The sequence below is a fragment of the Electrophorus electricus genome, chromosome 7 (assembly GCF_013358815.1).
Source record: "Electrophorus electricus isolate fEleEle1 chromosome 7, fEleEle1.pri, whole genome shotgun sequence".
Taxonomy (NCBI): domain Eukaryota; kingdom Metazoa; phylum Chordata; class Actinopteri; order Gymnotiformes; family Gymnotidae; genus Electrophorus; species Electrophorus electricus.
In genome coordinates this window covers 16,906,945-16,918,397 of record NC_049541.1, presented here as the reverse complement: position 1 = coordinate 16,918,397, position 11,453 = coordinate 16,906,945, and the positions used below count along the sequence as shown (strand labels likewise).

Sequence of the window (11,453 nt, the reverse complement as noted above, 5' to 3'; positions counted from 1 at the left end):
CCCAGGTCTTCCCATGAAGTACCTCCACTCTCCCAGTGCAGCGAGGACCACCAGCCAGCCTAACTCCTAAAATATTATTATGGGGAATAGAGACACATATAACTTATTGTGATGACCAAGTAATGCTTAAATAGATTAATATTAAGGTAATGCTCTAATTAATGCATGGCTCATATGGTTTTCTTTAATGTCATAAAATATCAGTAAAAACCTTTATGTACAAAATACTGCCAACATACAAGACATGACAAACACAAATAGTCAGAAAGGTTTAAGAAATATAATACCTATAAAAACACACAAATTTGCCAAAGACATTTGAATGTAGAGCCATAGTGACTAAGTCTATATTAGGTTGTGAATTACAATCAGTACAGATATCATATGCAGATGTATTGTAGTTTACCTGAGCAGATAACTCCAGCATTTTTAGTTTGATTACAGTCATGTTTACCCCAACCTGCGGATCTACAGTTCTTCAGTGTAGACTCTGATCCACTACAGTCTATATCATCCATCCAGATTGGTCCTGATCCTGGTCCAAAGTGAGAATTACCCAGTACATCTACAGCCTCCCCACAGCCCAGCTCTCTACACACCACTGCAGCATCTCTCATATCCCAGTCATCATCGCACATGGATCCCCACTGTCCTCTGTGAAGAACTTCTACTCTCCCAGCACAGTGAGTACTACCATCCACCAGTCTCACACTGTCTGTGGGAGACAGAATGAATAGAGTGAAGACAGTCTATTCTAAATGTGAAAGTGTAGTACATAAGCAAAGGGAGATGTGGAAATATGTAATTACTTAAAATAAATGTATTTCTTACCAGCACACAACAGACCCACATCGTTTTCATGAGAGCAGCTGTCTTTGAATGAAGATGTCGGACAAGAGTAAATATCAGATTCGTTGCCTCTACACTGAAGCTCCTTTGCCCACACCTGGCCCTCCCCTCTGCCAAAAGCAGCTGCTCCCAGCATCTCCACAGGAGGCCCACAGCCCATCTCTCTACACACAACCTCTGCATCCTGCTGGTCAAAGTCAGCATCACACACTGTGGCCCAGGTTTTCCCACGAAGCACCTCTACCCTCCCAGAGCAGCGAGGACCACCGACCAGCCTCACTCCTAAAATATTAGTACAAGGAATAGAGACAAATGCAACTTAATGTAATGACTAAGAAATGCTAAAACAGATTTCACAAAACCATGTTAACTTTTGATTCATTTTAACTATGTTTTTATTCCTTTTCTTCATGACTTTCTTTTTCATTTATTCTTTTTTGGTTGTTTTGTTTTGTTTCTCTCTCTCCCTCAGCTGGTTCCAACCCTTTGAGAGGAGTCTCACTGCAGAGCATGCATGATAGTAATCCTATTCCACAGACAACAGACTGGTATACCAATGGGTTTCTAAACCTCCACAAACCAAATACATTTGTGAATTGTTCCATAATATTGTAACAGCTTAAAACAGCTGAGAAATTGTAGCAAAAATCATTAAATTCTGTAAACTGACAAACTTTATATTACATCAATGGCAATGTGCAAAGTTTGCAATGACAGTTTGTGACCTCAGTTCCCTAAGCGAGCCCTGTCTGACTCCACTCCCTCCTGTTGCAAGTATTGTTCAAGATTTGTTTAATAATGACAACGGGTTGTCACCAACACAAGTCAGTCAACAAAAATTAAGAGGAGTTATCCTTCTGGCAGTGAAAAGAGAAAGAAGAAAAAAGAGGATGAGGAGAAAAAGCATTACTAGTGAGTGGGGCAGATAATACTAATTAAATATAATTATTAATAACTAATTCCTGCAAGTCTAGCCTTAAATGAGGGAGAGACACACTTGAATAACATCCACTAGAATTACATTATTTCATTTGTTTACCTTGACATTTAATATTAGCTAACCTAGCTTGCAAAGCATCTTAGTGTGTCCAGCTCAGTTTTCCATGACATGAGTCAGAGTCAGTAGTTGACAGCTAGTTGACTCAGTAGTGTAGCTAGCCTATCAGGCTGTCAGAACGTAGAAGCTAGTAGTTATAGTATTAACACTTCATAACCAGTCAACTTGTTCTTGGGCATTGTTACTGAAATAAACACGGTCTCTGCAATTTCTAGAGTAGGTAATGTTTTACCTGTAGTTTTACAGAGCATAGGTAATGGAGTGATTTGGAGGGGGGAATTAGATCATTTGAACATAATTTTTTCACTAGTTAACTGATGAAATCTGTGTCTAACTGAGCTAAATGTCAAGCTATGAATGCTAATTTATGAACTTTAGACGGAAAGAAGCTTGTAAAAGTGTTCTCTGAATTACTGAGGTGTATTGTTTGTTATACATTATTGTGCTATATGTGCAGTGAGGTTTGTGTATTTTATTGTATTTCCCATATCTGTCATGGTTTTAATATAATGAAGACTATATACTTTCATTAAAATGTTGTTATTTATATTTATATTCTGAAAATAATAGTACTGTTAACTTTTGAAATAAAAAGTTAACATTTTGCTATTTCTTGTTGGTGTCAGATTATTTATAAGATAATGGCGATGAACACTGGTTGGAGGGGCCTCTATGAATTTTTGCATAGGGCCCCAATAGACGTTAGAATCGCCACGGCATAGAAATCTGAATACATACATCGGGGATAAAAGCTGGCATTAAATAGCAAACGTTGTGACAAGCTGTGACGTCTTTCTCGCCTTGCCGCAAAACTTCTGGTGTGAAATATTTAATCTGCCAATGTGATTCAAAACAAGACAAGAGTAATCGAACACATTGCTTTCTCTACTATGTTGGTTTACCATATTGAAGAAAGAAATCCATAAATCGATAAATACATTGCTTTTATGGTGCCCATTTATTAACTTATTTATGTATGGTTGTGTTTATTGATTGATTTAGATTTATTTTTTTAAATTTCATCCTCCATTGGAACTGTTGAAATTGACCACTTCGATATTTTTGCATGTTGTAAAAATGCATTAGATATACTTCAAATATACTAAATATTAAATTTGTGTATATAATATATTGTATGTTGTGTGTGACATTAAATAATATATAATCTATAAATAGTCAAATATGATATTTTCAGCCCAACTGTATTGAAACTTATGTAGGCAAACGATATAATTAAGACATTTCTGTCCCTAGTGTACTTTTATAAAAGTTATTCAGAAGTCAGAACCTAAAGTCAACTCAATTTAGGTCAGCTAAGTTTAAACCAAACAAAGAGGTTCATATACTCATGTGTATTATTAAATGAAAACAGGAGTAATATGAATGAATGAACAGAAAAAAATCAAGCTGTTATGGAAAGGATCAATTACATGCGTTCTGTTACGTAAAATTCCACGTGTTTTGATAAAATGGAAGACTGAGCAATATCATCATAGATATAATAATAATGATAATACATAAAACCTACAAATATATGAAATACATAATAAAATTATGCAGCTATATTACTACTACCAACACCACCAACACCACTACTACTACTACTACTACTACTACTACTACTACTACTATTACTACTACTACTACTACTACTAATAATAATAATAATAATAATAATAATAATAATAATAATAATAATAATAATTTTACAAAGCTGCCATCTATGTTTGTTGAGGACACATAACCACGCACCAGCAAGCAAATACGAACACTATCACTTAAGTTACATGAAATGAAACCACCTGTTATACTTTGAGAAGGCAGATTGTCTTAGTCTGTTAAAACTGTAAATTTGGAAGCAATTGTCTGTGGAAATGCTACATCTTTCAAAATACTATACCACAGTGACAGTTATGAACATCATTTACTTGTTATGGTCATATTTGCTGATGGTCGAGTGAAAATGTGAAGCTTACAAATCTGAGTCCTCCTACCCTAAGACCAAGACAATTAATTTATGGTTTCATATACTACAACACTATATATGGAAACAAACTCCTTTACCAGTTATATGGAATCTTCAGGTCATTCCAAATTGTGGATTGTTATGTACTTTGCACATATAATAAACTACTTTATATTATTAATTATACACCTTTGTGTTTTTTTAAATAGACTCTAAATGTATATACTCTAACCTAGCATAATTACTGTATAGTGTATTATACACATACTACAGAAATGGACAAATACATCAGATTGCAAATATTATAACATCAACATAGTCTTTTAATAGTTATTTTGTTCCCTAGTGTGACCAAAAAATAATACTATAGTAATAACACAATATACATAATATATAAATATAATGTTGCATGATACATTCTTCTGTATTTTATTGAATGTTATTGTTCACTATCAGATAATAGTAAACTTTGAAAGAGATTAACACAAGAAAAGATTAGATAGTTCCCTGGCCTAATATAATTCCCAAACAAAGTTTGACTCCATTTGCATCAGTAATTTTGTATCTCCATTTCATCTAATATTGTTTCTTCTAAAGACTTTTTTCATCATTTAGCATTTGTTTTTTTGATAGATAAATAAATAAATAAGATAGTTGGCAAAAAGATTTTAGGAAGTGTGATGTTTAAAATGTTACAATTAAACAAAGTTTTAAAGTGGACCACTGAAAAAATTAATTACATTTCAGAATGAGAATAAGTACGGTTTACCTGAGCAGATCATTCCAGCATCTTTATCATGATTACATTCAAGTTGTCTCAAAATTTTAGAAGCTCCACATGTTTCCCATGTAGGCTCTGATCCAGTACATATCCTTTGATCCATCCAGATTGGTCCTGATCCTGGTCCAAAGTGAGCATTACCCAGTACATCTACAGCCTCCCCACAGCCCAGCTCTCTACATACCACTGCAGCTTTTTTCATATCCCAGTGAGTATCACACACTGTTCCCCACTGTCGTCTATAAAAAATCTCCACTCTCCCAGCACAGGAGCGACCACCATCCACCAGTCTCACACTGTCTGCATACCAAATAGAAGATACCAGATGGAGATAGAAAAAGAGAGACAGAGACAGAGATAGAGGAAAAGAGAGATAAAAAGACCATATTAACTGCACATGAGTTATGTATGGCTATGTATGCCTGCCTGTTTATTCTGTCCCTTCTTTTATGTGTAGCTACAGATGTAAAAAAGTCAAGGAATAACTAAATTACAATAGTGTTAAGATATAAGCAAACACATTATTATTATTATTAATAATAATAATAATAATAATAATAATAATAATAATATGATGATGATGATGATTATGTGCTCAAATGTGTTTTTGACATGAGGACTTACCAGCAGTAGTGAGTGTGACTGTGGACATCAGAAGAATTAAAGTCAGACAGCTGTCCATCTTCCTCTGCCCTGCACACACTCTTTGTTAAACTCAGCAGGCAACCTTTAACTCCACTACCACAGAGAGACTGAAGAAACTGGGTCCCCCTAGCCCCCTATAAAGAGAGAGAGAGAGAGAGAGAGAGAGAGAGAGAGAGAGAGAGTTTCTAACAGCCACCAATCACAATCACTATTACCTTATTAGACAGAGAAGTATAATCATCAAACATCTTCAGTGACAAATCAAAAAAGTATTTTTAAAAATTTCTCCATATATATCAAAAGAACGTCAGGGCGGATGAATAGAACTCCACCTCCCGTCTCTAGAGGCGTGTGACTGAGGAGAGTGTGGTGAGAAAGTCACCAGCATACAGGAGACTGATTTCAGCGAGAGGAAGCGCTCAGTGTAGATTCAGCTTTAATGCCACCTGCACAGAGCTGATCTAAGCACTGATAAATAACCGGTGCCAAACGCGACTCCTCTACACATGCGTAGAAATGAGTTAAAACATATAATTATTATTTTTTAAAACCTGAATCAGGGAGCAAAGGAAACATGTGAAACTTCCATCATATTCACATATTAAGGTATTAGCCCCAACCAAAAGAATCCAGAATGATAGTAAATGGTGTAATCATGCTGTAGGGATTGGGATTTTAAAATAGTTAAACTTTTAGAAAAAAAAGTCTCATGGCAAACGCCACTCAGAATTTCGTAGGTAGCCATCAAATTATTGAAAGCGGAATTTACTTTATAGACTTTTTTCCCTTAACCTGTGAGTCAGCGATAAAGTGAATAATGTAAGCGTATTGTCTTTCACTTGTAGGCTTGTCCCACAGTGTCAAATGAACATTGAAAGCACTCAGCCAGCCCACCCTACACGTGGAAAGCGGCCATTACTATCGCTGTACTATTGCGAATTTGTTATTCGCTTGATTCAGTGTAGCATGATGTTCTTTCGATGAATTCTCAGTAAAATAAAAATTTTTCCCATCGTTCGCCCGCGAAATTGCGTTCAAGAGAAAAAGTTCGGAAACGCTGAAAACTGACGCTTTTCAGAAGCGAATCATTAAGGAGACGTCTAAAAAGTGCAAAAGAGGAAGGTTTCGTAAGCTGTTTTTACATATACTATAAAATGGTTAAAATACTAAAACTGAGCGTAGTAAAGAGAGAAACACCGTTTATAACCCTACAGTTCCATTCTTCTAAAAGAGCTCATTGTTTATTTTTTAGTTTAGTCTGTACCATGCCTGTTACACATACAAATATAAAATCATTTGTAAAAATGATGGCTTTTTCCAAGCCCACTACAATTTTCAGTTTCCACAAATACACAACAGTAGAATTCCGATTAATATTTATTCCTGTTTTAATCAACACTACTTCACAGTAGTAATGATACCTTTGGTACGGATGTTTCGACTCTTGTGTTGAATTTCTTAAGCGCAGTGTTTCGAAACATTGCTCCGAAAGGTGAAGGGTGTTCTGTTGCGTTTCACCTGTTTCGACAGGTGGCATGAAGACCGGCAGCTTCTACGTTTAATTGACGGTGTCTGAAATAAACCTGATCATACATCAGTCTGAACCGTAAACGTCACGAAAAATTGAGAGTCTTGTTGTGGAAGTTTTTTGTGAGAAGAGAGAGATTTTGAGAGATATAGTGACATCACGACTGACAATGCGTTTAGTGATGATTATTCGCTATATGTGAGGTTAGAGACAAAACATATTTATTGATCGGCTAGTGAGAGACAGCAGAGTTATAATTAGGATAGCTACAGTGACATTACTATATAGAAAGTGTATATAGATAATGTTCCTCTGGTTTACTGGCATGCGCTACGCAAAATGCATGCCACCAACAAATGTTCCATGTGAACGTTGCTTTCCACACCTTTTACAAATTGGTAGGGAGATTAAATGCCTATTGCGTGCATGACATACAATCTTTTGTTCCAATGTTGTTCCAAATTGTTCCAAGTGGTTCTAAAAGGCTTGCGTCCTCTCATTGGTCTGTTACAAATTATTTTCCAAAGTCAGCAGAGCGCCATTGGCCTGTTCCAATGTGACTTTCGATTTTTCATTGGCTCTCTCGTTGCTATACGGTTGCCGTCTCGTAGCTGTCACAACACTGCTGTCAGTTCTCACGGCGTGCGGTAAGTAACGCCGGGTTCGCCTATTGTTTGAAGTTTAGCTCTTCGATTCGTTTTCTCTGTAACTTTTACGCTCTTGTTCTTTACATGGCTTTTATTCTCTACGTCTACGTACGTCAATAATGTACTGTAAAAGTGAGATTTAATTAGCAGCTAGAACCGACCGACCGAGCTAGGTCGTTTATGTCCGAAATACAGTGTCTGACTAGATGACATTAAAATGACTGATTAAATGGACCCAGATAGCTTGCATGCGCGTCTGGAGTGGTGCTTTACAACTCGAGATTGACTATAATGCTGTATTCTATGTATTTAATGTATTGCAGACGCGCAGCGGTGTACTGCGTTCCTTAGAAGTGTTCACTAAGCAAAACGCGACCGTTTTGGTGATATTCTATATGTGACACTGATGTGTGTGTTCTTCTTTCTACAGTTTGTGTATTGACTAGCGATTCAAGTAAGACGTCTTTTGTCTCCGCAGACGCGCGTGCGTGTGCACGACGCTTGTGTCTTTTCCTCTCTTGTTTCATTTTGGACAGAATGGATGACAAGTCCGCATTCAGGCGAGAGACCTTTAGCGAGCCCACCCTCCAGCCTTCGCCCGAGACCGTGGAGCTGTCCAACGCCTACAAGCGTCGGCCGACCCCGTCTTGGGTTTGGAGCGCCCAGAGGATGACGGAGGAGGCCAAGGACCGCGTGGTGGCGAGCGTGGGCGATCCCGGGAACGCCCGGCCAGTGCTGAGCGAGAGCACGGTCCAGTACCGGGGCGAAACATTTAAATGGCTGCTGAGCCACGAAGTGGGATACGCCGTCATGGTGTTGGCGGTCCATCAAACAGGGACAGGTCCTCCTCTCCTGGGTGGGAGGACCAACGTCTCGTCGGCTTCGGGGAACATCAGAGCGTCTCGTATAGGGACCTGTATGAGGATAAGGACAGTTAGAAGAGGAGGTAGATGTTGAATTCATGCATGACGAACAGAACAGCATTGGAACATGGAAGGTTTTGCAGTTACACGCGGCGTTTTGTTAATCCAGTTACGTCCTGTGGATCTGGCGGCAGAAGGTTAGGCCTGAGAGCAAGATGGAGGCACTGCAAAAAAGCAGGTGCATGTGTGCGTGTGGACGACTGATTCATTGAGTGCCTTTGAATGTGATCCCTTTCTTGTGTCTGAAGTTGCTCCTTGTGTCTGTACGCAGGCGTCTTCAGCCATCGGAGTTCCAAAGCCAGGCGCGCACAGGAGCCTTCCTACGCCAAGCTGCTGGCTGTGTCCATGGAACTGGACGCTGAAGGTGAGCTGTGCTGCTGAATGGACTGAGTGAACTACACAAGTATAAAATTGAAGGTCTGTCTTGTTGTTTGTCCTGACTGTAACATGTTTTGTTGTGATACATTGTAATGCAGCTATAATGGGAAGGACTTGGAAGCGGTCAGGTAGGTGATGTGAGATGGTGGTGTTAGAATGACCTGCACGGTTATTAATTCATTCTGTGGTGCTCTTCATATTTGCTGGCTAAAGCAGGGCACTGGTACCTCAGTGGTTAAGGTATTTGACTTGTAATTGGAAAGTTGCTGGTTCAAGGCCCACTGTTGAGCCTTTGAGCAAGGATCTTAGCCCTCAGTTGTGCTCAGTAATAATTGTAAGTTGCTTTGGATAAAAGTGTCAGCTAAATGTAAAGTGTATCATCTTCATTCCATCTGCTTATTTCATTACCATAGCTAAACATAATGATATAGATTTGCTTTACACTGCTGTTGTCATAGAGTGGTGGGTTGGGAGCAGCTCAGTCTTCAGTAGCATTAGATACTTTCAGCTTCTTGGCTGTGTTAGTCGTCCCTGCAGGTTCATGTGCACCCATGCTGTGATGTCAAGTGACATCTTTTGCCCTTTTCTAAGCTCATTAATGTGTGTTGTTCCAGCTCTCTTGTCCTCTACTCCAGAGGTCCCTGCACCACCCCAGCGCTCCCTGCAGATGGCTGAACCGGAAAAGCAGACTTCGCAAATGCAGCCAATGCCCACTGCTGAGGTGAGCAGCACCACCCCGCCTCTGGTGTTTTTGTGGTAGGTTGAGGAAAACACCAAGCACATATATACGATGCATCTGTTTGTTCGTTTAAGGTGCTTCTGCCTGAGGGCTGGAAGCAGATGCTGCCCAGAGAGCAGCATCAGTGGGTGAGCTGGGTGCTCTTCAACAGAGAGCAGTCTGGGAGGCCAGTGCTGACCAAGAATCTACGTCTGTGGTGGTCGCCTCCCGGACCCTGGCTGGTTTACATGCAACCTCCGTCTTCGTTCAACGCCTTCTTTCACAGCAGACTGTTCCTGTGGATGCCGTACCGCATGTCGGCATTCAAGCTGCTTTACGCACAACCCGAGTGCCGTCGGCTGGTCCATAAGCTGACGGCCTGTGGGCTGTACAAGACTTTCCGGAGGGTTTTGGATTTCAGTGGCTGGTACTTCATGGCCACTGTGAATCTGTAGTGCCGCTGCTGTAAGAAGAAGGTGGCGGGCTAGTCGCAGGACATATTGGATCAGCTGAACCCCGTCCATTGGGCGAAGTTCCCAGTGGTTCTGACATACAAGTGTGTGTGTGTGTGTGTGTGTGTGTGTGTGTGTGTGTGTGTGTGTGTGTGTGTGTGTGTGTGAGAGAGATATTTTGTGATGGATTAATGTGTGACCTGTTGGTTCCTCTGTGTGATTTTGTGTTGGCATTCTTTAGCCTGTCCTGCGACAAGGGGGTCGTTTGCCTGATGTGGGGTCGCTCTCTGGGGAACAGTGTGACCTCGCTGCACAGGCATCTGTGCATCAGGCACAGACAGCAGTGGCTGGCCAAGTCCTCTGAGTACCTTTTCGTGCTCAAGAAGTTTCTATCCCTGGGCACCGACCCCAGCACCATCACCCACCAGCTGCCCCCGATGGTGTCGGTGCCCACTCCAAAATGACTGCTGACAGTATACGCGCAAGATGTGCTGTCACAGCTTGAGCAGTCGAAGGCCAGGGTTACCTCCATCTACGGAGCCATTTTGAAGATGGACTCCACAAAGAAGGTAAGCTAGGGTGCAACACGCACGCACGCCGCTGAACAGTAACCTCTACAATATGCATGATTGTCACATGTGTGACGTGTTGTGTGCCTATGTTCCACGAGTGGGACCAGCTGGTTGTCAGGCTGGACGTGTGGCACTTCATGCGACGGTTCGCAGTGGGTGTCACCATGGACAGTCACCAGCTTTACGGCCTCTTCATAGGCTACCTCTCCTTCTGCGTCTTCGAGTGGGACGTGGATGATGTGGCCCATCTACAGGAGGCCAAGCAGTCGGAGCGCGGGGAGGCCCCCTCAGTCCAGAGGCCGCCTGAATGACGCTGGGTCTTTCAGCAGACCCACCATCAAGGAGCTGGCTTGGCACTGTCTTCTCTGCCGCACACGCAGGGCCCAGGAGACCGAGCTGCTCATCCAGGAGCTGATGGAAGACTATATGGATGTGACGGATACAATGTGTGTCAGGCTTCTGGACCGCAAGAAGATGGAGGACATGTGGCAGACCCAGAGGCGCCACCTCCACTGCATTCAGGACCCTCTTGGTGTACAGCTGTACAGGAGGGTGGGGCAGGTGACCAGGGGAGGGGTCGTCCTGCCCGTGTATCGCTGTGCACGCGGTTCCACTTCCCTGGAGTCGTTCCACCTGCACCTGAACCCATTCATACCTGGTAAGTCCCTCTCTCTCGCTCTCGGTATGCATGTCAGCACTGTTTACTAAAAGCCTCCTTTCCTTGACTGCTGCAGGTACAAGTGCAAGTGCCCTGCACTTTCAGGCATACCTGCTTGAACGGTTGGTGAGGTGGAACGAGGACTGAGTAGCAGCAGCAGTGGAGGGAAGTGATCCTACTTAGGTCTGCTACAGCGGCCAGCTGCAGGACTATGCCAACCAGCTGAGCGAGCAACTCCTTAGGCTCCAGCTGGACTACACTAGGCCTGGAAAGTATACA

The 11,453-nt window shown here is 41.4% G+C and overlaps 1 protein-coding gene and 1 pseudogene across 5 annotated transcripts; one reads left to right on the top strand and one right to left on the bottom strand.

Moving 5' to 3' along the window:
- Nucleotides 1-213: 213 nt before the first annotated feature.
- LOC118241708 lies at nt 214-2,085 on the bottom strand (annotated as a pseudogene).
- A 5,381-nt stretch (nt 2,086-7,466) lies between these two features.
- Nucleotides 7,467-10,661, top strand: LOC113568948. Of its 5 annotated transcripts, none has more exons than XR_004776268.1 (7): nt 7,467-8,419; nt 8,506-8,574; nt 8,668-8,760; nt 8,873-8,902; nt 9,389-9,495; nt 10,186-10,513; nt 10,615-10,661. XR_004776268.1 is itself a non-coding variant. In XM_035527969.1 (6 exons), exons 1-6 carry the CDS (start codon nt 8,011-8,013, stop codon nt 10,306-10,308), a joined length of 831 nt encoding a protein of 276 aa, XP_035383862.1. In that variant the 5' UTR covers nt 7,467-8,010; the 3' UTR covers nt 10,309-10,534. The 5 variants fall into 5 exon arrangements, 3 of the variants coding, with proteins under 3 accessions (XP_035383862.1, XP_035383860.1, XP_035383861.1); XR_004776267.1 differs by lacking the exon at nt 10,615-10,661 and adding an exon at nt 9,588-10,048 and having other exon boundaries at nt 10,186-10,268; XM_035527969.1 differs by lacking the exon at nt 10,615-10,661 and having other exon boundaries at nt 10,186-10,534.
- The last annotated feature ends 792 nt before the right edge of the window (nt 10,662-11,453 follow it).

Coding starts and splice junctions, on each gene's coding strand:
- LOC113568948 (XM_035527967.1), top strand. CDS start 8,011: ATGGATGACAAGTCCGCATTCAGGCGAGAGACCTTTAGCGAGCCCACC. Junction 8,575..8,667: donor GAGGCACTGCAAAAAAGCAG/GTGCATGTGTGC, acceptor GTCTGTACGCAG/GCGTCTTCAGCCATCGGAGT. Junction 8,903..9,388: donor AAGGACTTGGAAGCGGTCAG/GTAGGTGATGTG, acceptor GTGTTGTTCCAG/CTCTCTTGTCCTCTACTCCA.